This window comes from Lipophrys pholis (genome assembly GCF_963383615.2).
Source record: "Lipophrys pholis genome assembly, chromosome: 13".
NCBI lineage: Eukaryota > Metazoa > Chordata > Actinopteri > Blenniiformes > Blenniidae > Lipophrys > Lipophrys pholis.
Window position 1 is genome coordinate 12,955,363 of NC_137632.1, and position 26,531 is coordinate 12,981,893.

The following is a 26,531-nucleotide window of genomic DNA, read 5'->3' on the forward strand; positions in this document are numbered from 1 at the left end:
AGAGAACACTTTTTTTTTCTGTGTACCCGACTGTATAGCAGTACTAATTCTAGCAGTCCTGTGTTTCCACCAAAAGATATCAGATTAAAAAAATCCTCTCCTTTCACAGGTATATGTTCTTCTCAGATTGGGAGGCACTTAATGGGCAGCCAGGCCTGGAGCGAGCCTTCATGGATGGTACCAACCGTTACGGGATCATTGGGAGTAAACTGGGCTGGCCTGCTGGTATCACACTGGACATTGAAGCCAAGCGCGTCTATTGGGTTGACAGCCGCTATGACTACATTGAAACTGCGACATATGACGGTCTCCATAGGTAAATATTTGATGTTTTAGTCTTCAAAATGAGAGCAGCAATTGAGCTAAAATTATAAATGCTGTTTTCCTAAAATAATGTGGAAAACATAAAAGCACTAAGAATGTCCTTTTCTGAAAGAAAAACGGTGGTCCATGGAGGGGCTGTGATCCCACACCCATTCGGCATCAGTCTCTTCGAGCACAATGTCTTCTTTACGGACTGGACCAAGATGGCCGTGATGAAAGCCAACAAGTTCACTGACAGCAGTCCTCAGGTGGTTTACAGGACGTCCCAGACTCCACATGGAGTGGCGGTGATACATCAACTGAAACAGCCACAAGGTATGCCTATCGTCCTGCTGCAGTTGACGAAGTCTTATTCTTCCTGTTACAGTACAATGTACTGTATATTTCACCTCACTATATGTATGGGCTAATGTTTCTAAAGATAATTTCAAACAAGCTTTCCCCTTACTGAGAATAGTTTGTTTTTTGGGTTTTTTTCAGTGCCAAACCCTTGTAGTGTAGACCGAGGTGGATGTGAGCAGATATGTGTGCTGAGTCACAGGAGCGACAATGCAGGGCTGGGTTACCGCTGCAAATGCCGCATGGGCTACGACCTGCATGCTGATGGGAAGCGGTGTTTGGGTAAGAAGATATTTTCCTGTTTAACTTTTGCAAATCAGTATGTTTCCTGGTTTGAAGTGTAAAGTTATCCATGACACCCTGAAGATATATTTTTATTATTATTTATCTATTTATTGCAAAAGCTTAGTTTCTTTGATGTGAGTGGGTTGTTTTTTTTGTTTGAACTGTTTTCCTGACTTGTTACCTACAGCTGTGAGGCAGTTTCTGCTGTTCTCCAGCCAACTGGCTGTGAGAGGAATCCCCTTTAACCTCTCCTCCCAAGAGGACATTATCCTGCCTGTGACGGGATCCCCCTCCTACTTTGTCGGAGTGGATTTTAGTGCTGAGGATGATGCTATCTTCTTCTCAGACACCGTCAAAGACATTATCTACAAACAGAAAGTGGATGGCACAGGTGAGCATCTTGTCTAATGCTTCAATGGAGGTCTGGGTCTATCCCAACTACCTCTTACATGCAGAGCAGGATAAGTTTAAAGTATTACAATGAAAGAAGTGGTGTGTAGTTTCAGTGCTTTCTGTGTTTGCATCCCTGAGCAGAGATCTCTACCATGTGATTCAGTCAGGCTTATGTGGGGAGTTAGGGGAGTGCCTGATAGGGCCGACTGGTACTACGGGGGAGGGAGTGGACAGAAGTATGAGCGGTGTAAAAGAAACCATACAATCAAAATCCATATTAGATGAAGGATTTGGAAATAAATAAAAGTATTCAGACATATTTGATGAAGAAATATTGCTGTGATAGTTATTTTATAAACTACATGGAACTTGATTTTTGTGGTCATCCACAAGCAGCCATGCTACACACAGAAAAAAGAGGAAACGCCACAGCTCTGATCAGTGATGTTGTTTTTGGATTTGTTCTAGTTTTTTCTGCGTGGTCCACAAGAGGAAAATGCAAGCTGACAGCCTATTTATTTTAATGTGTTCCTCTTTCATGTCGGTGGTAAATGGTGCTCTGACCGCTTTGATCTGCACAGGCAGGGAGGTGCTGGCTGCCAATAGAGTGGACGGAGTGGAGGACCTGGCTTACGACTGGATTTCAAAAAACCTCTACTGGACTGACCCCAGATACAGGAGTATATCTGTGATGAAGCTGGCTGATAAGTCCAGAAGGGCTATCATACGTAACCTCAACAACCCAAGGGCCATTGTGGTGCATCCTCTTATTGGGTAAATCAGTGTAGCCCCCGAAAATTATTATTTGAATATTGGATTGTTATTTTTGTTGTGCCAAGAAAAAAAAAAGTATTTTTTACACCTATTTGTGCAATAAGTCTACGGTTGTTTGCAGTCAGGTGGAATATATAGATCTGCTTGTATCAAATGAACAGGGATCAGATAAATTATCAGCAAAATAAAGATCCATATCTGCTCGCACAGTCCAAAGAAAAAAAAGGGTTCATTTTGGTGTCCACCTGATATTTGGAATTTCTATTTCGAGCTCGCTGTTATTTCTAGTAGTTTTAAAGTCATAAGGCCTCTGTGTCCAACCGCTGAGATTAGCTCAGTGTGAAGGGAAGTATTGTAGTGAACACTAAGAAGGTGGCGTGAACAAGGGAAAGCTCCATATTTCGGAAGTACACAAATAAAATCTGGATGAATGCATTACACAGAAAGATCTTTAATGGACTCACAATTTTTAAAAGAATTATGGCATTGAGTGTTGCTGGTTTTTGTTTTTGTTTTTTACGATAACAGGTATATATTTTGGACTGACTGGTACCGGCCAGCAAAGATTATGAGGGCTTGGGGTGACGGGTCACATGCCCTGTCGATTGTAAATACAACTCTTGGCTGGCCAAATGGACTGGCGATCGACTGGAGGTGAGCCAGTTGTCCGATCTGTCTTTAGACCAATATACTGTTTATTTGTTTAGGTTGGAGGTGGAATAAGCTTTATAGAAATGATTGTTAGTTGAACAGTCATTTCATGTCTTCCATTGCTTGATTGTATTTGTTTTCTGGTACATTTTAAGTGAACGTTCTAACACTTCGATATCCACTCAGCGCAATGCGTCTGTACTGGGTGGATGCCTTCTTTGACAAAATTGAACACAGCAATTTTGACGGACGAAACCGGCTTTCTTTGGACCGCATAACTCAGATCTCGCATCCTTTTGGTCTCACTATTTTTGAAGGTAAAGCCTCATATCAGCAATATTTTTTAAATCCCATAGTTTTTGGAGTCTGTTCGTGTGGATTTGAGCTCACTGTTTAAGATTTTAGTGGGGGCGATAAAAGATGAATTAAATGAGATTGTGCTCTGTTGCTTCTGTCACATGAAGGCTATGCCTATTTCACTGACTGGCGCCTGGGTGGGATTGTGCGCGTGCGCAAGACTGATGGTGGGGAGATGGTCATTATCAGGAGAGGAATCAGCCACATCATGCATGTCAAGTCTTTCAACTCCAACTCCCAGATTGGTCGGTAGCTTCATTCTCCTCTATTTCTCTTAACTATTCGTGCATAGCTGCATCTCGCACTTGTCAGTCACATGACAGGTAATTACCCTCCTTTCCTGCCTCTCAGGTTCCAACCTCTGCAACAGGGAGACTAATCCAAATGGAGACTGCAGCCACTTCTGCTTCCCAGCCCCAGACTCACAGAGGGTGTGTGGCTGCCCGTATGGCATGAAGCTGTCCCCGAACCAGCAGACATGTGTGGAGGATCCGTCCAACGAGCCCCCCACACTGCAGTGTGGAGCCAACTCCTTCTCCTGTGGCAACGGCAAATGTGTCCCAAACAGCTACAGATGCGATGGTGTTGACGACTGCCATGACAACAGTGACGAAGTGAACTGCGGAATTAACAGTAATGTGTTTTTTTTTTGTGTTTTTTTCTGTTAAATCCAGCCAATTAATTTTCCCTGTGCAGAGTCAAAATCACTTTCATCCCCCTGGGTTGAAATCCATTTGTGTTCATGTGACAAATAATTAAGATGATGTTTCTTTTTGGGTTTCTTCTCTTTAGATACCACTTGTTCCCCCTCTGCATTCACCTGTGCCAATCAACACTGCATCCCTGCCAGATGGCGCTGCGATGGGCACAATGATTGTTTTGATAACAGTGACGAGAACAACTGCCCCACGCAGGCGCCTGGCACGTGTCCCGCCAATCAGTTTTCTTGCGCCAACCACCGCTGCATCCCACACACCTGGCGCTGCGACACGGATAATGACTGTGGGGACAGTTCAGATGAAGCCGACTGCTGTGAGTGTCTTTTCTGAAGTCATTAATCGAAAACTAACAATAATTATAAGAAATTATAAGAACAAGTTGCTCGCATTCACGATAATGCCAGAGCGGTTTTTTTTTCTTCTTTTTTTTTAAAGCTGTAAAAAGGTCAGATTTTGTTATGAATTTGCAACTGAAATTTATTTATTTATTTATTTTTTAAGACAACTAACAGTCGGTTTAATGATCTGCTTTAAAAGGAAATTAAGAATGCAACCTGCGTGGCCTTTTTAAATATAAACAATTAAGATAAACACAAGTCAGTCTTTAAGAATTTCTTTTCATATATAGATATCTAAATTTACATTGTTCGAAAGAAGGCTCAGAGATTGGCTGACTGGTTTGTTTTCGTTGACAGATCTGGGAAGCACTTGTCACCCAGGACAGTTCCAGTGTCCAGACCACCGCTGCATAGACCCTAACTATGTTTGTGATGGGGACAGGGACTGTGTGGATGGTGCTGATGAGCAGGGGTGCAGTGAGTACTTTTCTAGTAATTCATAATTTCCCCAAAAAAGCCTAATATTTGGTCTGATTTGTAACATATTGCACAAAGTTACAACTTAGTGTAACTGAAAAAAATCGACTTCACCTTTACCTGACTAATTAAGATTTACATAAGTTGTTTTCCAGATCACAATACTTAGGGATACATAACAATATTAAAAAAAGTAGACCTATTTTAAGTTCATGGTATCACTCTCTTATTTCCTGGTATTCGAATGAGTGCTTTATTTTCTAATAATACATTTCTTGCTAAGTAGTCATTCATGCATTCAGCCACACTTATCATTGTAGTTTAGCAGCCAAACATTGTGAAAAAACTGTTGAGGTCAATTGAATGTTCTGTAAACTTCAACAAGCATCTGCTAAGCTTCTTAGTTTATTGATCTCATTACTTGTGTTGCACAACCACTGACCTAAGCAAACACACACGCCACTGCAGAAATATGGAATATCAGCATTAACATATGCAACTGGATGTTTCAGTCTACAACTGCACTGTGAACGAGTTCAAGTGCACCAGTGGTCACCAGTGTATCAACTCCTACTACCGGTGCGATGGGGTCTTTGACTGCAGCGATCGCTCAGATGAGAGCAGCTGTCGTAAGTATTAATATGGGCTCGTCGCTCAAATGCTACATCACTGCAGCATCACTTTACTTTATGTATTTATAAGCCGTTTCTGCTTAATTCAGTTGTTCTTTGGAATAGTACTGATACTCTTATCCCATTTCAGCCACCAGGCCACCAGGAATGTGTCACCACGAGACAGAGTTTCAGTGCCAGTCTGATGGGAGCTGTGTCCCGTCGACATGGGAGTGTGACGGACATCCCGACTGCGAGGACGGCAGCGACGAACACCACGCCTGTCCACCTCGCACTTGCCCCTCGTCTCTTTTCCGCTGCGATAATGGCAACTGTGTTTTGCAAAGTTGGATTTGTGACGGCGACAATGACTGCAGGGACATGAGTGACGAGAGGGATTGTCCCACGCCGCCTTTCCGATGTCCAAGTTGGCAGTGGCAGTGCCCCGGCCACAGCGTCTGCATCAATCTCACCACAGTGTGCGATAACACTCCTGACTGCCCTAACGGTGCTGATGAGTCTCCACTCTGCAGTAAGTCTGATTTCTCACTGTCCAGAGCATCATTTTTGCCTTTCAGAACTTTTCAGTTTTATCTGGCGTCTTCAAATTCTGCCACATTTTCACATCACATCATAAACAGGATCATCCCCTCAAATGATTTGCTTTAATTTTTTTACAATTTTGTCATTCTTGTAACCTACAGCCTTAATAAGGGGAAGGGGGGGCTTCATTTCACAGAAATTCTGTGTTGAGTATCATTTGTTTGTCTTTGGATTTTCATGTTAAAATCAAGCATGTGTGTGATTTGCCCTTTATTAACCTGAGAATTATCTGTGATTTTCCCTTCTTGCCTTTCTGACAACTTTCAGACGAACCTTTGCCAGGTAGGAACACATTCTCAATCACTGGTAGTAATCCTGCTGTAAGCTTTGATTTTATTTAAACAGATGTAATGCCTCGATGAAAGTGTTGAATAGTCATAGTAGTTAAACAATCAGTTATAAAAAAATAAGCATAAAAACATGTTGCGTCTCAGTGTAGCAGTTCCAATGATACCAAATAAAAGTAGTTGATTTGTTGTCTATTATCATTTGATTGCCGTGTTTATAAAAAGTCTATATACAGTATTTTTGTGCTGATGTGTGATTTTACTGTTTCCCCACTCAGATCAGGAGAGCTGCTCCGACAACAATGCTGGCTGCACCCACGGTTGTATCCAAGGCCCTTTTGGGGCCCAGTGCACATGCCCTGTGGGATATCAGCTGAGCAATGACTCCAAAACCTGTGAGGACATGGACGAGTGTAATCCACCAGGACTATGCAGCCAGCACTGCTTCAATGAACGGGGCTCTTTCCGCTGCCACTGCCAGGACGGGTACACTCTTGAAGCTGACCAGCGCACCTGTAAGGCCTCAGGTGAGGAAAAACGAGGCACAAACCTCACGTGCATGGAATAAATTACTCCTGTGGGGGTGTTCAGTTACAACACATAATTCTATAATGAAACAAAATGATTTTATTATCAGCTATTCTACAGTCATTTGAGTTTCACCGTGATTCAACTATGAAATGCATAGCATTTTTTCCCCCTCTGCTGGCTCTTTGGAAGGAGACACGATAAGTGGGTACATGGCCCCCGTGCTACAAAACTGACCCACTGTCTTTCTTCTCCCTTGTCTTTCTTTGCTGCTCTGATTTCATAAGATAAGACAAATAACATATATGTCATTCACTGGCCATCACTGGTGTAATTAGGACATAATCACTAACAAAGGGCTGTTTATGGGGAGTGTGCCTGACATGAGCTCCTCTCCTGCACAGATAACCCAATGAAAGGCTGGGCAATACAATAGGACATTATCTGGACAAAAGTGCATTCCCAGAGGATTGCCATTGGAGTAGGGTCTATTTAACAGCCTCGTTGTGCAGTCTCGGTCAACATGCAGAAGCTGATAAGTGCTCTAATTTGCATGAGAATGGTCATGAAAGTTAGATAACTGGGGTTTAATTTGTGTTTACAGATTCTCGCCAAGCATTCCTGCTTGTGGCCAGTCGAAATCAGATTGTGCAAGATGACATAACCACTCAGCCCAATGTTGTCCGGTCACTAGTTAGAGATGGACGCAACATCGTGGCCGTAGATTTCGACTCCGTCACTGACAGGGTGTACTGGTCCGATACGAGCCAGGACCGAATCTGGAGCTCTCACAAGAACGGCACTGACAGGACAGTGGTGAGTTTGATTTGTCCCATTTTTCACTGCAGACATTTTTCATTTAAGTTTTCAAAGTTTGTTCTGAGCAATGTAATCTTTCATGTTGTTACTTACCTCAGAACAACTATTTTGTGAACAGATATTTGACAGTGGAGTGACTGTGACAGAGAGTCTTGCTGTGGACTGGGTCGGCAGGAACTTATACTGGACTGATTATGTCCTGGAGACTATTGAAGTGTCAAAACTGGACGGCACCCATCGGACTGTATTAGTTAGTGAAAATGTCACCAACCCTCGAGCCTTGGTGCTGGACCCACGAGACAGGTCAGAACCATTTTTGTTTTTTGTGTGCAAGTCTTTAATTCAATGTATTTTCTGAATATTGATTTGACAAAATAAGTGTTAAAATGGATTTTGTCTCACAGTGCTCACCTGATGTTCTGGACCGACTGGGGGAGGAACCCCCGCATTGAGAGGGCCAGCATGGATGGGAAACTGAGGACTATTATCATTAGCAGCAAACTGTACTGGCCCAATGGTCTCACCATTGATTATCCAAACAATCTGTTGTACTTTGCTGATGCTTACTTGGATTTCATTGACTACTGCGACTATAATGGCAATAACAGGAAGCAAGTGTTGGCCAGTGATCTGGTGAGTGTATGAGTTGGAAGTCGTTATACTACTGATACGATCTCCTTCACAATTTCAAGAGTAGACATATTATTTACCTAAAGGGGAACCGTGCACAATTGTTTTCTTTACAAATAACATGTGTAAGACATTTTTTTTTTCTTTTGCTATTTTCTGTGGAAAGGTACTGCAACATCCCCACGCAATTACCATTTTTGAGGATTTTGTCTATTGGACCGACAGATACATCAACCGTGTGATGCGAGCACATAAGTGGCATGGGGAGAACCAGACAGTGATGCTGTTCAACCTCCCTCAGCCCATGGGTCTGGTGGCAGTACACCCAGCCAGGCAGCCAGCAGGTATGTTCATTATTATAAGCATGATACAAATGAGTGGATATGTATCAGACTTTGATGTACTTGAATGTTTCGCTGCTGATTCTTTGGTGGTGTGCATGTCTGCCTGTATGTGCATGCGTGCTTTGGCAATTTGTAGGGGAAAATCACTGCTTGAGGAGTCCATGTTCTCATATCTGCCTGCTTTCTGCTGTGGGACCAAGGTACTACTCATGCGCCTGCCCCTCAGGCTGGACACTGGCAGCAGACCAAATCACCTGTACCAGAGGTATGCCTCCTGCCAAATAAAGGATAACACTCACCACTGAGGTTGATGAAAAAGGAAGTCAGGTCAGATGCAGATGATAAGTTAATGTACTCACTAGGTATTATTCTGAGCTGAGCTTTCTTTGAAATACTGTGACTGTAGAAGTTATAGTTCCTGCATGCAGGAAGGGATGTCTCATTGCTGCTATAGGAAGAAACCTTTAAAAACCCTAACTTTGTGGTATTGATCGAGGTACTTGTCAACAGTCTTCTATTTAGATTCTCTTGTAAACTGCTATTCCAGTCATAAATATTGAAAATCATAAAAGCGTAACTTTCAAGGTCTTAAGAAGACAAGGGACCTTTAATTCAAAGTCCGAGAAGTCTGGCTTAGGTCACCAGCTTAACTCATCTCAGGTTTCAGCCTATTCAAACCAAGCAGAACACAGTCTCCCCCTAGGCCAACGATTATCCAAGAATGAAAATGCCCTACAACCCTTCATTGATTCTAATCTCTGATGACAAAGCAAATCAGTTTGTGGAACCAGCTTTCACCAGTCAATCCCCTTTATAGATAAAGGCCCTTTAGCTCTAATTTCCACCACATAACATACATTAAAAGAAACTGTTTGATTACCATAGGCTAATTTCACATCCGGAATCTATGATTTGCCAACTTTATTTCATTGTCTTTTGTTAGATGTTAAACATAGTTTAAGTTTCTTGTTGTGATGTCTGGGGGGACCAATAGTAATCCATTTCCTTAACTTACAGTTGAAGACCCTTTCCTGGTGATCGTGAGAGATAGCATCATCTACGGCATTTCCTTAAATCCTGACGACAAAAGCAATGATGCTATGGTTCCTGTTGCTGGCCTTCAAAATGGCTATGACGTTGACTTTGATGACAGCGAGCATACCATCTACTGGGTGGAGCATCCAGTAAGTGAAAGCAAAGTGATGCTACACCTTTTCCACATATATAAGAGTTTAACAAATAACCCTTCTGAATCCAGAAGTGAAATTGAGATAACATACGGGAATACCTTTTTTGTCCCACGCAGGGTGAGATTCACAAAGTGAATTCAGATGGCACTAACAGGACCGAGTTTGCCCCTGCAGCCATTCTTGGTTCCCCTGTTGGCCTGGCTTTAGACTGGATCACAGAGAACCTGTACTACACCAATCCCGCCACACAATCTATTGAGGTGAGACAAACAGCAACGTATCCAAGTATCCAGTATTTGTGCAATCAAAGGCAGCGTCACAACACAGCGACACGCGGCAGTAATTCCACCTGTTTTGTATTTGGCCAGGTTTTAAAGTTAAGAGGGGAAGTACAGTACCGGAAAACTCTAATCACGAATAACGGCTCTCCAACTGGCGCTGGCAGCCCTGTTGGCATTGCAGTGGACCCAGCACGTGGGTAAGTCCCATTTAAGACAGGCCTGGCACGGCTACTCAACCTTACAGCTACTGAGCTCTAACAGCCTCCTCGTCGCCATCTGCTCTGCCTCGAGAGAGAGAGCTTGACCGGTCTTACTGAATACCACACGCCACTCTAAAATCCCAGCAATGTACAGTCAAGAAAACAAAGACGAGTCTTAAGTTTCACCTCATTGTACTTGAATGAAAACAATGCTGCTCAAACGCTAATGTTGTACTTACAGTGTGCTGATATTTGATGTCCAGTGTATGACTTTATAATCTGTGAATTGGAAACTTTCTCTGTCTTTCTCTGGCGTGTAGTTATTACTATTGGCAAGAGTTTTTTTTGTCATTATTAGAAATATCTTTTTTTAGATTTGTACATGCTATTGGGCTACAACATGTCAGATTATATTGCTGACTAAGCTAAGGTAACTGGCCTGCAACCTGACATATTCTTCAGCAAACTATACTGGACAGACCAGGGAACAGAGAGTGGCATCTCTGCCAAGGTGGCTTCTGCAGATATGGATGGCATGAACCCTGTGATCCTGTTCACCAACAACCTCGACCACATCGAATTCCTCACCGTGGACATCCAGGAGAACAAGCTGTACTGGGCTGTTACAAGCACTGGCATGGTGGGGCCTTCATTACGTTAAGTCTCTTATTGTCTGAGAACTACAACAAGCTTTTCACTTCAATTTCTTAAAATACTAAAAGTACAAAATTACATTAGATTTTCCCTTGTGACTAATGTGCCACAGATTGAGCGTGGTGATCCAGATGGGAGTAATCGTATCACCATAGTGACGGGCCTGTCTCATCCCTGGGGAGTGGCTGTCTATCAGAACTACCTCTATTTCACTGACCGTGACTTTGAAGTAATAGAGCGTGTGGACAAATCCACAGGAGCCAACAGGGTTGTGCTACGGGACAACGTGTCTGGGCTTAGAGTTCTTAAAGTTCATTTCCGAGAGAGTGAGTAGAACAAGCGCACACGGTTGACCCAAGGAGCACAGTTCACATTCACCGTCTTCTTGTTCTTGTTTTTGTCTCACTCTTATTTTCTCTCCAAATGCAGCGTCTGCCGGTACATCTAATGGTTGCACCAACAACGCAGGAAGGTGTGAACACCTTTGTCTGCCTCGGCCGCAGGATCTGTTCACCTGTGCGTGTGCCACAGGTTTTACACTTAATGCAGACAACAGGACCTGTGAGCCTTACCAGTCCTATGCGGTCATCTCCACTCTATCTGCTATTAAAGGCTTCAGTCTTGAAGGATCAGACCACTCTGAAGCAATGGTGCCTGTGGCTGGTAGAGGTCAGTGATTCAAATGCATTATTTACTTAGCAGGTTGTTTTATTTTATGTGTAACAGTAAAATAGGAACCACTTCCTCTCAAAATCCAGATGACTGACTGAGTGGACAGATATCAGCTGCTTATGATTTGATCCTTGTGGTCTCCTTAGTGACCGGGTTATCCTCTTGCAGGCCGTAATGCTTTACACATCGATGTGCACATGGCTTCTGGCTTCATCTACTGGTGTGACTTCAGCAGCACCGTGGCAATTCAGAACGGGGTCAGACGGATCAAGCCAGATGGCTCAGGATTACGTGGCATTGTAACATCTGGAATAGGACGGAATGGGATTCGAGGCATTGCTGTGGATTGGGCTGCAGGTATGTTATTGTCTAAATTCATGCAAATTACTTTTTTGTCACATGGTGTATCACACAATCACAGTAGTGATTTCACAGTGTTTAATAGACTTCTATTTAGTTTCCCAGTCTTTAATCTTAGTATTACTTTTATTCTATGTAGAATTTTTCCTATATATACGAACCTTAATTCCTGTTTTTCACTCTCAGTGATTTGTTATCTTGAAACTGATTACGTTCAAATTTATTGCCAGATTTTATACTTGCTCAAATTGATATTTTATATCTCAACACTTTGGACTAATAGGAATGTTTACTTAGAATGTTGTAATCTACGTATGTGTGTCGAAGCCAAATGTGGTTAGCATTGTATTTATAGACTTTAATATTATTTAAAATTGTTTACCTCTATCATTCATTTGTCCACCCGAACAACTAAATCTTTTCAAAGTGATTATTCACTTCCTTTGGTCTAATCAAACGGACTGTTTTTATTTTCTTCAACTAAAAATAGCCTAATGAATTTAGCTTGAACCATTCAAAGTTCAGATGCCTTTTTTTACAAAGTTTTTCTGAGAGAGCAGGAAGATTGAGCTTACACAGGTGACTATAACTATGAAAAACAAAAAGCACCAGACCAGGAAACCCTTTGCTTCTCATTGAGCCATTGACTGAATATCTGTGCAGTGCAGATCACACTATTTTGCTGTCCACCTGTGTAATTAATTAAATCACAGTCAGATTCCTTGCTGGTTTACCTTAGCATTTCAAGTACTGCATGACTATCAAAACATTGCTTGACGTGACTCTTAATACAGACCTCATTGGATTTTTTCCTCAGGGAATTTGTATTTCACCAATGCCTTCCTAACTGAGACCTATGTTGAGGTACTGCGGCTGAACACGACTTTCCGCAGGGTGCTGCTGAAGACCCAGGTGGACATGCCACGGCACATTATAGTGGACCCCAGAAACAGATACTTGTTTTGGGCTGATTATGGTCAGAATCCCAAAATTGAGCGGGCACTTTTGGACGGAACCAACCGCACAGTTTTGGTGTCTTCGGGGATTATTACCCCACGAGGCCTCGCTCTGGACTGGCACACTGGCTACGTCTACTGGGTCGATGACTCATTGGATATGATTGCACGAGTGAACCCCCAAGGAGGAGAGACGGAGATTATCAGATATGGCAGCCGCTACCCAACACCATACGGGATCACAGTGTTTCAGAGCAGTATAATATGGGTGGACAGGAACCTTAAGAAGGTGTTGCAAGCCAGCAAAGAGCCTGGAAGCACAGAGCCTCCTGCAGTCATCAGAGACAACATCAATATGCTGCGGGACGTCACTATCTTTGACCAACGCACCCAGCCCACCAGTGCCCAGGAGCTGAAATACAACCCTTGCTTGGAGGCGAATGGAGGCTGTGCCCACTTCTGCTTCGCCCTCCCAGATTCTGGCTCAGGCCCACAGAATAAAAAATGCAGTTGTGCTTTTGGAAATCTTGCAGCGGATAACGAGAACTGTGTGGTGTCGAGGGATGATTTCCTTGTCTATACTACTGAGAGCACAGTGCGCAGTTTGCGGCTTGATCCCGATGACCATGCGGTTCCATTTCCTGTCATCAACGTGCCTCGTACCTCGGTGGCCCTGGACTTTGACATCGCAGACAGGAGGATTTACTTTACGCAGAGCTCAGGGGCAGGAGCGAGCAAGATCAGCTACATCAGTTTGTCAGCTCCCTCCTCCGCCCCTGTCGAAGTAGCATCAGGTATGTTTAAAACTGTCTCTCCTGACACATCGTCATTAAACTGATGTTTTTGCTTTGCCTGGCATGATTTTCTCTGAGTTTCCTTAGTTTTCTCTTATAATCCAATGACATGTTAGGTTAATCAGTGACCTTGAATGTAGGTGTGAAATAGATGAGTGAATGACTGCTATGCATTAGCTTAATAATGCTCTGGTGACCTTTCTTTCACCCAGACTCCTCCCACATTAGTCTGGATGAAGCAGGTATAGAAGATTAATGAATAGATGGAGTGATTTTGTGGTTTTTATTTTGATAGATCTCGGGGCTCCTGATGGCATCGCTTTTGACTGGATAAACAGAAGAATTTACTACAGTGATTATGTCAACCAGAGTATCAGCTCCATGTCTGTAGACGGTACTCAAAGAACTTTTATTGCTCGTGTGTCCAGGCCAAGAGCCATCATGCTGGATCCCTGCAGGGGGTGAGACTTACACAATAATTAATTTTGGTTCATGCCAAGAAACTTTTTTTTTTTTTTTTTTTAATAAACCTGTCTTTGTTCTACAGATACATGTATTGGACAGACTGGGGAACTCATGCAAAGATTGAGCGAGGCACTTTAGGTGGAAACTTCAGAACAGAGATTGTGAACAGCAGTCTCGTGTGGCCAAACGGCCTGACCCTGGACTATGAAGAGGAGAGGCTTTATTGGGCAGATGCCAGCTTGTAAGATTAAAAAAAAAAAACAACACTACTAAAAATGTATATCTAATTACATAAAAAAATTTTTTTTTAAAGCTATTCTGATTATCTTCACTTTTCTCTGCCATCAGACAAAAGATTGAACGGTCCTCTCTCTCGGGATCCAACCGTGAGGTCATTGTCAGCACGGCCATTTACCCGTTCGCTATGACCATGTTTGGTCAGTTCATTTATTGGACGGATTGGAACACACGCAGCATCTATCGAGCCAACAAACATGACGGCTCTGACCAGAGAGTCATGACTCAAAACCTTCCATCCCGACCAATGGACATCCATGTTTTGGCCGGCAGGAAGCAGCAGCAGTGTGACAGTCCCTGCCAGCAGTTTAATGGCGGCTGCAGCCACATTTGTTCCCCAGGTACAAAAATCTATCCTATTGTCTTATCAGCATGTAGATATTGATGATTCGAAGAAATTTGTTAAACTCCTTGCTTAATTTTTTTCCTTGTTAGGGCCGAATGGGGCAGAGTGTCAGTGTCCATCAGAGGGCCGCTGGTACCTGGCGGACAACAAGCACTGTATCCCTGATAATGGAACTCGCTGCCAGCCGGGTCAATTCACCTGCATGAACGGCCGCTGCATTCGATCCCAGTGGAAATGTGACAATGACAACGACTGTGGAGACGGCAGCGATGAGTTGGAGAGAGTCTGTGGTAGGCTGTTCTTAAGGAGGCCTGAATTTAATGTGCTGCTTACCAAGATGTTCCCTGTCAAAGTGATCCTCATTGATCCTTTATTCATCCTACCTGAATGGATGAGACATCTTCTCGCTTGTGTATTTCTGCAGAGCTCTATCCTTCGCTGATACTAACAGACAATGTTTTCTGCTTTGCATGAACAAATTTCTTTTATAGGACATAAACCAATCTTCAGCTATGCTGGTGTGTATTCTTTCTCTTTGTGATTCAATTCATGGCTGTCTCCTCTCTAACCAATCACTCAATTCAACCCTAACACGTGAATCAATATGCTTGTCTTTGCATGCAGTACCACAGTTGCTGTCATCCTTTATTGCCTTGTCAGGTAAAAAAAAAAAAAAATAGCATCCACTGCTTCAGTAAAGACAAACTTTCTTCTCTTCATTTGAATGCATTTTGCCTCAATCTCTGAAATGTTCTTATATCAATTGGCAGCCTTCCACACCTGTGAGCCCACAGTGTTTACTTGTGGTAATGGACGATGTGTGCCCTACCACTACCGCTGCGACCACTATGATGACTGTGGAGACAACAGTGATGAAGTGGGCTGTCTCTTCAGACCCTGTGACCCCAACACAGAGTTCACCTGCAAGAATGGACGCTGTATTGCCAAAGAGTATGTTTGCAACGGCATCAACAACTGCTACGACAACGGCACCTCTGACGAACAGAACTGCCGTGAGTATCACCATGAGGGGAAATGAAAGAAAAGCACTTACTCGTCACAGTGGTGATGACTTGTAGTAAATGATTATTTTAGCGGAGAGGACCTGCCAGCCAGAACACACCAAATGTCAGTCGACCAACATCTGTATCCCACGTTCGTACTTGTGTGATGGGGACAACGACTGCGGGGACATGAGTGATGAGAGTCCAACACACTGTGGTGAGTATACTTATTTCCGTTTAAGTCTCTTAATTGTACAGCTTCAGTTTTAGTCTGTAAAGGCCTTTTGCACCATCTGTTTTGGCGTGTTCGTACAAATAAAAACTTATATAGTTAGTAAAATAAACCATATAGACATGTAACTTGTAACAAAAAATGTGCTCAGTTATATTTATCAATATTTTAGCCATTATTGATGATGTACCCATCGTAACCCATATGCTCCTATTAGTTTATTTTATTTAGTTCATTCGCTGTAAAAAAAAAAATAAAAAAACAAACAGTTTAATATGATACAGAACAAAAGTTTTTGAATTCTTGAATAAAAGCAAGCAGAAAGAAGAAAAACTTATATAATCTGACCTTTTACCTGAATTAATGCTTTCCATTGAAAATGATAAACAAACAGCAAATATCAAACAAAATGACTAAAAAGCCCAAGCAGCCGACATAGCCACTCTCACTTGCATCAGTTAGATTTCTTAAAATAAATAAACAAATAAATGCATAAACACTTTTCAATAGAAACTTTATATTAAATCGCTTTTTTGAATCTACTGTGTTTTTTTCTGATCTTTTGCGTCCTTGTCTCGATTGTTCCACAACTGGACCTCTTTTACACAAATGCAGCATTCCTTTACTTTTGTCCTAAAATTAGATTTTTGTTGAAGATTTCTGTTCCTTTTAAGTTATAAGTCAAAACGTTCCTTCATATCTTTATATGAAAAATTGTAAGCAATGCATGTAAGTAAGTTCCTTGTGTCAGTTGTAGCTACATACTTCAGTTTTTGATGTTATGTGTTTCAGTTAGCAAAGCATTTGTAACAAAACTACATTAGAACATTAAGTATATTTCAAATATGGGATCCTAAATCTGCTCAATGAATAGTACCACAGCATCCAACTGATTCCATGTTTTTCTCCTGCTTCTTTTAGCTGCATCCACATGTTCGCAGACTGAGTTCCGATGCTCGAGTGGTCGCTGCATCCCTTCCCACTGGTACTGCGATGGAGGGGCTGACTGTGCTGACGGCTCTGATGAACCCCTCTCCTGCAGTGAGTGCTACCCCCCCACCCCCCCAAGAAAAAGAAAAAAAAGACTTTTGGGTTTTGTGCGTCTGCCCCCACCCCGTTATCAGCTGCTCTGTCATTGTGTGTCAGTGTCTGTCTGCCAGCCTTGCATCTGTGTGAGAGAGTTCTGTGAGTGATGTAGCCGAGAGTGCGAGTCAGTGGTGTATTTCTTTGTTGACGATGTGGTCAGTCAGGCCTCCTATTGTGTGCCGCATTCCTCTGCGGTGACGCCCCTCAATGTCCTCCGACAAATAGCACCTCCCCCTCCCTTTGTCCACCAGGGGTTACAGAGCCTCACTTTGGCTTTTGTTTAAATAACTCACCATGCATGGGAATGTGGAGTTGCCATGACTATTTTAAAAGCATTGCTACTGTTGTATTGTGGCGTCCTTATTAAGTGAAAAGCAGTAGGGGGAGGAACCGGAGGTAATTGGCAATTACAGCAATACATAACATTGTTATGACATCAATTACCGCCATTGGGCATACATGTGTACAGTGTCCATTCACTGTGCTTATTTGTATTGTTAGATTATCTACACTTTGTACAGTCTGTTTGGTCTGGTTTGTCTCTAAAGCCACATCGATCAGAACCTGCAACCCGGATCAGTTTCGCTGTGATGACGGCAGGTGCATTGCTTCATCCTGGATCTGTGACGGCGACAATGATTGTGGTGACATGAGTGATGAAGACCAAAGGCACAACTGTGGTATGCGCTGATCTTTTATCCCTTTTCTTGTTACTGTTACGTATTTCTGTTTGTCTCTTTGCAACATCATTCTGCTTCTCCGCACCTCTTCCTCCCCCACTCCACCGCCACTTGAAGACATCTTCTTGCTCTCTTCTACCCCTCAGCTTTGCCCCCTCCTGCTCTCCTTGTTTTGTTGTTATTCAGGGGGCCGACTGATTTAGGCACACCACCAATGAGAAGTTTCTTAAGAGAGACTTTGGCTGCCTGTCTTCAGCATCTTAGTCTCCTGTAGAAGGTCTCCGGTCCAAGAAGCTGACATTCCTAATTTCTCCTGCCTCACTCGTTACTTTCTGCTGGTCTCTTTACTCTGGCTTCCTGGCTCAGGGTGGATCAAGATTCTTATATTTCACCAATGTGAGCTTCAAAAAATAGAAGCCTGAAGCAAAAGAGTGCAGCACTTCAAACAATGCGAATCAATCACATTAGACAGATAAAGAATTCGTAGTCACGGCTGCATGTTTTGAAATACAGTTTGGAATGTTTGGAATCCCCAAAATATGTAGGTTGACTTTGGGTCATCACCGTTGAAAAATCCATGTGTTTGTATTTGTTTTTTGTGTTTTATTCCAGGCAATCGCACATGTTCCAGTGCAGAGTTCACGTGTGTGAACAACCAGCCGCCCCAGCGGAAGTGTATTCCTCGTGACTGGGTGTGTGACGGGGACGCAGACTGTGCCGACGCTCTAGATGAACGGCAAAATTGCACACGCCGATCTTGTGGTGTCAATGAGTTCACTTGCAGTAATGGCCTATGCATACGGAGTTCCTACAGGTCAGAGAAATACAGCCTCTACCTTCTGGAATGTATGTCATGAGTCTGTTCTGGAAATCTTTGTTGATTTCTGGTGTTCTTCTAAAATCAGATGTGATCGACGTAATGACTGCGGAGACAGCAGCGATGAGCAGGGCTGCGTCTACCTGCCTTGTCCACAACATCAGTTCACCTGTGGGAATGGGCGCTGCGTGTCCCATGATTTTGTGTGCGATGGTGACAATGACTGTGGGGATGAGTCTGATGAACTGGAGCACATGTGTCACACTCCAGCACCCACCTGCCCTCCGGGTGAGTTCAGATGTGACAATGGACACTGCATTCCCCAGAGGGAGGTGTGCGATAGGAATGACGACTGCTCTGACAGCAGCGATGAGAAAGGATGTGGTGAGTAACAAACCTCTGACAGTACTTCAGAATTATGTAGTCAGTGCGTTCTTCTAAAATGTTTTCAAGGTTAAGTTTGCTTTCTCTTGAGAATCCTGCATGTAACGCAATCAGTGGCAAAGTCAACTTCCACTCTCACACCACACGTGCATTTTTTTTACAATAAGTCTGATACAAAGTGCATCACATCATTGCCAATTGTGGTCACAATCTTACATTTTAGGCATTAGATACCACTTTAGATTTACTTTGAAGGACCATATCAGCATCTGTTCACAGCCTCTAATTGTCTCAACGTTTACATTTTGGGTTTTGTATTAGAGCTTATTTTAAAGATTGTCTTTGTTTTCACTACATATATGATGTCTTATTTCACATAAAGCATCCCTTTCTAACAATGCATGTTTTAATGACGTGATCAGTGGATTATTTACAAAGTTTAATCAAATGGTGTGAAATACAGCTTTATTGCGGCTGTCAATTTTAAAAAGAGAACGACACAGAGTTTCATTGAAGGTCTTAAAGTAGACTATGATGACGTGTATTGATAGTAAAATAGCATAAGTTACTGAATGCAGTGATAAAGTTACATTGAAAATTGATTTATTGATGAGACCCTTTCACCTTCACCACTTTTTATTTTAACAAAATGCAGACGAGAACAAAGTTCTCATCTTGGTTTATATTGTTTATGAGTGTATCTAAGTAAAAAAGCGCGGGGGGTCCAGCTGGGCCAAGGTCCTAGCGACGGGGGGACCCCCTCCCTCAGAACCCTCCCTGCCTTACCTCACCTTATATTACCCCACAATAGGGAAGAGTGGGGCGGTGCCTAGGTGGGGGGTCCAGGCTACTTAATTGCGGTCTGGGTCCTCCCCCGACTTTGCACCACCCACAATTTTAACCACACTTAGTCATGCAGGGTCTTGAGGGGGTAAGCCGCTTTCGGGGTTCTGCCGCTTGTCAGCGGTAGAACGCCCGGGCCCCGCTACCCCCCAATTTTAAACCGCACCATAGACACACACATCGCATCCACCTTTTCAAAACACAAAAACACACCCTTACATACATCCAACACACATATAGGGCAGGGGAAGGGCGGGAGACGTGGCTCCCCCCAGCACCTCCCGCTGGGGTCCCGCCCCGGCCCGGGGTGAGTGCGGCTGGAGTACGGGGGGCGCGCTCCCTCGGGCGCGGCGCTTGTGGGGGGGCTGGGGTGCGGTGCTCCTTCTCCACTTGCTGTTGGATTGGTGGAGGTTGGGATACCGCGGTGGCCGGGAGGGGGCCCGGCCGGCGGCCTGAGGGTGCGAGAGTCATCACTCCCCCCCCCGTTCCGTGTGTGTGTGTGTGGGTGTGTGGGTGTGTGGGTGTGTGTGGGTGTGTGGGTGTGTGTGTGTGCGGGGTGGGTCATGGGTTGGGTTTCCCAATCAAGACCCGGGGGGAGGGGTTATGGGGCGGGTGGATTATGAGGCTCCTGGGGGTGTAGAGTTGACTGTTCTCCAGCCCGGTCTCCAGCCCGGCCTGCGCCGGGCTTCGCTTTCCTGGGTCTGGGGGCGGGGCTGGTCCGGGGCGCGGCGGCTGGGGCCGTCTCTGCCTTGCCGGGTTGGGGGGGGCGGTGGGTGGGCCTGTTCCCGGGGGTGCGGTGGGACTCGCCGCCGGGGTTGGGGGGGCTCTCGGCCCGCTCGGCCCGGGGGCCCTGCTCCGGCCTTTTCTCGGCTTGGCAGCTTGGGTCGGGGCCTGGGGCCCTGTGCCCTTTGTCCTTCTCTTGTGGGCCCCTCTTGCCTGGGGGGGATTCCTCTCTGCATTCTCCGTCGGGTGCTTTTTGGGCGGGGGCGGGGCTCTCTGGGGTGGTTCGCTGGGGTCTCCCCGGGCCTGGGGGGCTTCTGTCTGCCGGGGTGGCGGTGTCCGGGCGCGGTGGCCTCGGACCCCGGGGTGTCACCACGGGTCCCCCCACAACAGTTCCGGCCACACCCAGTGGACAAGCCACACACACTCACATACACGCACACACACACACACACACTTTCACTCCTCACGAAAGGTGCTTCTGAAGTTGCTTGTTGTCTGTCATCATTTGCTCAAACTTTAAAAATCATGTTCCTCTTTTGTTGTTGCCTCTTTGTTATTTCATGTTCCTGCTTCACGTTACTGTCTAGATAGAGCTGCTCAGGCTGGTTCAATCTAATAACAGTTGGAAAGTATTTGGATGAGTGTGATTATTGCAAATAATATATGTAGCACAACAAGGACATTGTATGTTATCCCCTTCCCCCCACCCCCCTCCCCCCTCCCCCCTCGACTTTCTTCTCTCTCTTCTCTTCTCTCTCTCTTTGTGCGTTCCCCCCCCGGTCGTGTACGGCAGCCATGCCAGCTTCTGACGGAGAAGGCAACAGGAGGAGACTCCAGGTCTCTCCCTGTTGCAAGACCAAAAACTGTTCTGACTCCGAAGGCTCTCAATCACATCATATTGTTGGCCCAAGCTGCCGAACAGGACAAGGGCGAAAAAAAGAAAAAAAAAAAAAAAAAAAAAAAAAAAAAAAAAAAAAAAAAAAAAGTAAAAAAAAATAAAAAATCACCTGTCCTTCTGTCCCATTTTGCTCTGTGATTACAGGTATTAATGAATGTACTGACCCTTCCATTCACCACTGTGATCACAATTGTACCGACACACCTACGAGCTTCATCTGCACCTGTCGGCCCGGCTACCGCCTCATGTCTGACAGAAAATCATGCGATGATGTCAACGAATGTGCGGAGACACCCAGCGTGTGCAGTCAGGTCTGTGAAAACACGTTGGGCTCCTACATGTGCAAGTGTGCTCCAGGATTCCTCCGAGAGCCAGATGGACGCAGCTGCCGTCAGAACAGCAACATCTCCCCCTACCTCATCTTCAGCAACCGCTATTACCTGAGGAACCTGTCGACGGACGGGCAGGCGTACTCACTCATTCTGCAGGGTCTCACCAGTGTGGTGGCCCTGGACTTTGATCGCGTCGACAAGCGTCTCTATTGGGTCGATGTGAGTCGCAGAGTGATTGAGAGGATGTCCTTTAACGGCAGTAACAGGGAGGTGGTGGTCAATGGAGTCCTGCATGGGGAGGGCCTGGCAGTGGACTGGGTAGCCAGGAAACTCTACTGGGTGGACAGCTTCTTGGATTGTCTCAAAGTTTCTGAACTTGATGGACGCTTTGTCAAGAAGCTGGCTGAACACTGCGTGGATACCAACAACACATACTGCTTCGAAAACCCCAGAGGGATTGTGTTGCATCCCAAATATGGGTGAGGAATTTTGTCCCAGAAGAAAAGCCAGTTTAATACATTATCAATGCCACTCGTATTATTTATCACCTGTGTCTTTTTGCAACTAGTAGTAACAGTGTACATAGGTATATATTATAAATGGCATTCAGGGCAGTATTTAGTTTTATTTACGTTGTCTTATTTCTAATGTAATTATTCTAATGCAATTTTTTCAAATTCATTATTTAATTTCACGAGTTTCTAAACTCTTTGCTCCCTTTTAGGTTTGTTTACTGGACTGACTGGGGAGACAAAGCCTTTATAGGTCGTGTTGGGATGGATGGAACCAACAAAACAGCCGTCATCACCACAAAGGTCGAGTGGCCAAATGGTATCACGATTGACTACACCAACGACAAGTTGTACTGGTCCGATGCTCACCTTAATTATATTGAGTAAGTTCACCTGGAAGTGTCCCCACCAGTTAAACTACAATAAAATATTTGTGGATTTGTAATTGTTTCTCCTCTGTTGCTTCTGTCAGGTATTCTGATTTGGATGGTCAACACAGACACACAGTGTATGACGGGAACTTGCCCCACCCGTTTGCCCTCACTATTTTTGCGGACAGCGTGTATTGGACAGACTGGAACACTCGTACTGTGGAGAAAGGCAACAAATATGATGGATCTGATCGTCAAACCCTGGTTAACACCACACACAGACCATTTGACATCCACGTGTGCCATCCTTACAGACAACCTATCAGTGAGTAAACAATACCTGGCCTGTATTTGACCCGCTGTGGTGAGCTGATGTTGTTAGACTTACGGTGTCACTTCCTCCGACAGTAAACAATCCCTGTGCGGTGAACAATGGAGGCTGCTCTCACCTGTGCTTGATCCGTCACGGAGGACGAGAGCACATCTGTGAATGCCCCGACCATTTCCTGACCGTTCAGATAGGAGGTGTGACCCGATGCCTTCCCATGTGCACCAGCACCCAGTACAGATGTGCTAACAATGAACGGTTTGTCAAGATTTTTCTTTGCATTGTGATTTATTTAGTTGACGTGCAGAAATTGAATCATCTGTATGTCATGTGTGAAGAAATATGTCACTGCTTGTAGGACTACTGGTTGTCATCCCATACCAGATAGTTTTGTTACGTTGTCATGATGCACTTGTAGTATTTCTGAATTGTCCTTTTCCCATTTCCATTATGTTTCTGTTTAGTATGCAGTGAAATTGATGAGATGAGATGAGATGAGATGAGATGAGATGAGATGAGATGAGATGAGATGAGATGAGATGAGATGAGATGAGATGCGATGCGATGAGATGAGATGAGATGTGGGCATTTATTTGTTGTATTTATCCAGTGAAATTTCAGTGGCACTTTTAAAACCAAACAGAAACAAATTGTACTCACATACATAATAAAGACATAAATCGGTGTCAGTCAGGGGGTGAAAAGGTGCCAGAGAGTTTGAAACAATGTTCAAACTTGTCCTACTTCTGCTTTCACAGTTGTATTCCCATCTGGTGGAAATGTGATGGTCAGAGCGACTGCAGAGACGGATCAGATGAGCCTTCGACCTGTCCGGCTCGACACTGCCGGCTCGGCCAGTTTCAGTGCAATGATGGGAACTGCACCAGTCCACATTTCCTCTGTAACAGCAACCAGGACTGTCACGATGGCTCTGATGAAGACGCTGTGCTCTGTGGTGCGTTTAATTCTTCATTTAGTATTCTTTGGATCTCCTTATAGGAAGTTTGGCGAATTCGAATCTCATTGTGCTTGATTTCATTGTAGCTACACACCAGTGCGAAGCCCACCAGTGGCAGTGTGCCAATAAGAGATGCATCCCTGAGTCCTGGCAATGCGACGGTGAGGATGACTGTGGTGATCAGTCAGATGAAGACCCTGCCCACTGCTCCTCCAGGACCTGCCGGCCTGGACAGTTCAAATGCCGCAATGGACGGTGTATACCACAAAGCTGGAAATGTGATGTTGATGACGACTGTGGCGACAACTCTGATGAACCTTTGGAGGAGTGCAGTGAGTAATAGCCATTTTGTTTGTGCTTATTTACACTGACTAAATCAAGTACTTCGAGATGATTTTGAGCACAGTAGGATACTACTAGACAATCCTGTTCTCTAACCCACAGTGGGGCCAGCATATCGATGTGACAACCACACAGAATTCAGCTGCAAGGCAAACTATCGCTGTGTGCCTTTGTGGTCGGTTTGCAATGGCCACAATGACTGCAGAGACAACAGCGATGAACAGGGCTGTGGTGAGTCTTTGTCATCTATTTTTCTGACTTAAATCTTGATCCTGTCTCACAGTGGCAGCAATTTGAATGTTGTTCCATTGATAGTGTTTTCATGCTGTCAGATCTCTTGTGAAGGCATTTGAATGAGGCCTTTTTCTAGTCCTGGAAAATGTCTAAATCACAGGATGGAAACAGCACATGAAGTGAGTGAAGGGCTATTAGCCAAGGCCTCAGCCTCCTGTGGAACATTGCCCAGTGTGGTAGTGGGAGATGCTGATGGAGAGCGCCTCACCGCTTGCCCTCCCCCACCGTTTACCTCTCCCTGAGAACGCTTCAGATTTATGAGCTGCCCATTGGAATGAGTCGACATATATGTGTGTATGTGTGTGTGTTGTTGCTCTGTCCTTGCGTGGGGGCAGGGTTCACACAAATCTCTTTGTACTTTCCGTGATCCAAACACACTTGCTGCGGCCCTCCCGTCTCTTATCGGAGGCCCTCACTCCATTAGTGCCATGCCTGTGAAGGAGGGGAGATCTGTGCTAATCTTCCTGTAAGAATGCAGCAGATGGGCCAGGTGGAGGGCTCGGAGGGCAGGACTAACTAACACCGCGCTATCTTTGACCCCCAGCACTGTGTGGTAGAGACGGCTCAGACCAGCTCTGCTTCACTCCTCTCCCTTCTGTGCTTCTCATCTCCTGCAGCCTTATCCTCTGCAGACATATACTGGCATGGAAAGAGGTCACCCATCTGTCTTTGGCATGCATCTGTCCTCCTTCAATGTCTTTTTTCCAGTTTAATTAAAAAAACAAAATGTTTTTTTTTTTTTTTTCATTTTAAACTTGACTTTTTCCAATATTACTTGAATGCAACAGAATCCCCCATCATATCACACAGTAACTGATAAATTCACCCACAGGATAACCTCATCTTGTGTCATTCCTGGATGATAGTTATATAAAACATTACATAGTGAAAAGAATTTCAATAGCAACAACAGTTAAAGCTCAATGCATAAACTGTACTGCCAGGTGTTTTAGTGGAGCTAACATTTACCTTATTTTGTAAATTCTTATTTACCATTAAAAAAACATTTTAAATTTCACCAAACTGTCATAGTAGAATTTGCTAGAGTGATCTACGAAACATGTACATGGGGGTGTATTGTTCAATAATAGTTGAAAAACGGAAAAAAAAACTTACATCAACCCAACCTTGCTTCCCTTTGCTTTAAAAAGAAATGTCCCAATTGACATTTAGAAACATTTGTTTTATAATTTCAAATATAATTTGGTTTTGCTGTAGTTGCTGATGGCAGTTACGATGTGAGGACAAGGTGGTGTAGTAGTGAGTACTGTCACTTGACAGTCTTGGGAACTGTTCTTTGATTTTGATTTAACGGGTCTGAATATGAGTGTCTGTGACCGTCTGGCCGCCTGTGTTCACACCGTGACGGACTGGTGACAAGTCTAGGATCTACCCCGCCTTGGCTCCAGTGCCCCACCACCTAAAGTCGGAATGGGTGGGTGTATTTGTGGATGCGGTGGCGAGGTGATGTCGTGGCCGAACATTCAACTTTTGAGAACCCAGGCTCACTTTTGCGCATTTCTGTGTGGAGTTTCTATGTTTTGCTTTTGCTGCTTTCAGCCACATTCCAAAAACAGGTTTGATCGATTGATTTGTGAATCAGTACACGTGTGAATGTGATTTTTGTTTGTATCTCTGTTTGCCTTGTGATAGTCAGGCAGACCTGTCCAGAGTGTAACCCTGTATGTGTCGATGTTAGCTGATAGGCTCCAGCTCGCTGTGTCGCTGACCTATGAAAAGCAGCATGAATGGCTCGCTAAAATTGTGGTCTTGGAGATTTAAAAAAACAAAACAAAACAAACAAAAAACGTTTTTCAGGCCTATTAATTGAACTATTTAAAATGCTGTAATTTAGCGCGCATAATGCCTCAACATGTCTGATCTTTTGCTCCCAGATGAGCTGATCTGTGATCCTAATGGAGACTTCCGCTGTGACAACCACCGCTGCATCCCACTGCGATGGAGATGTGACGGGGACGATGACTGTGGGGACAACTCAGACGAGCGCAGCTGCAGTAAGCCATGTTCACGGT

General features: G+C 44.3%; 1 protein-coding gene across 1 annotated transcript in view; it reads left to right on the top strand.

The window, feature by feature from the left end:
• The window catches only part of lrp2a (low density lipoprotein receptor-related protein 2a), a 47,457-nt gene that overhangs the window by 11,216 nt on the left and 9,710 nt on the right, over positions 1-26,531 (top strand). The window contains 47 exon segments of the mRNA XM_080478027.1: positions 110-316; positions 437-639; positions 805-945; positions 1,136-1,339; positions 1,923-2,115; positions 2,644-2,769; positions 2,953-3,083; positions 3,231-3,368; positions 3,475-3,756; positions 3,916-4,155; positions 4,538-4,657; positions 5,170-5,286; positions 5,420-5,800; positions 6,139-6,153; positions 6,437-6,685; positions 7,291-7,502; positions 7,624-7,808; positions 7,910-8,138; positions 8,302-8,479; positions 8,616-8,744; positions 9,497-9,663; positions 9,786-9,929; positions 10,038-10,147; positions 10,613-10,790; positions 10,917-11,130; positions 11,234-11,473; positions 11,645-11,833; positions 12,654-13,586; positions 13,882-14,047; positions 14,134-14,292; positions 14,400-14,689; positions 14,784-14,984; positions 15,390-15,415; positions 15,419-15,707; positions 15,790-15,915; positions 16,852-16,971; positions 17,565-17,696; positions 18,309-18,510; positions 18,602-18,897; positions 21,506-22,172; positions 22,418-22,588; positions 22,678-22,901; positions 22,985-23,162; positions 23,663-23,859; positions 23,949-24,194; positions 24,307-24,435; positions 26,394-26,513. Of these exon segments, the coding sequence (XP_080334153.1) occupies positions 110-316; positions 437-639; positions 805-945; positions 1,136-1,339; positions 1,923-2,115; positions 2,644-2,769; positions 2,953-3,083; positions 3,231-3,368; positions 3,475-3,756; positions 3,916-4,155; positions 4,538-4,657; positions 5,170-5,286; positions 5,420-5,800; positions 6,139-6,153; positions 6,437-6,685; positions 7,291-7,502; positions 7,624-7,808; positions 7,910-8,138; positions 8,302-8,479; positions 8,616-8,744; positions 9,497-9,663; positions 9,786-9,929; positions 10,038-10,147; positions 10,613-10,790; positions 10,917-11,130; positions 11,234-11,473; positions 11,645-11,833; positions 12,654-13,586; positions 13,882-14,047; positions 14,134-14,292; positions 14,400-14,689; positions 14,784-14,984; positions 15,390-15,415; positions 15,419-15,707; positions 15,790-15,915; positions 16,852-16,971; positions 17,565-17,696; positions 18,309-18,510; positions 18,602-18,897; positions 21,506-22,172; positions 22,418-22,588; positions 22,678-22,901; positions 22,985-23,162; positions 23,663-23,859; positions 23,949-24,194; positions 24,307-24,435; positions 26,394-26,513 (9,794 nt within the window).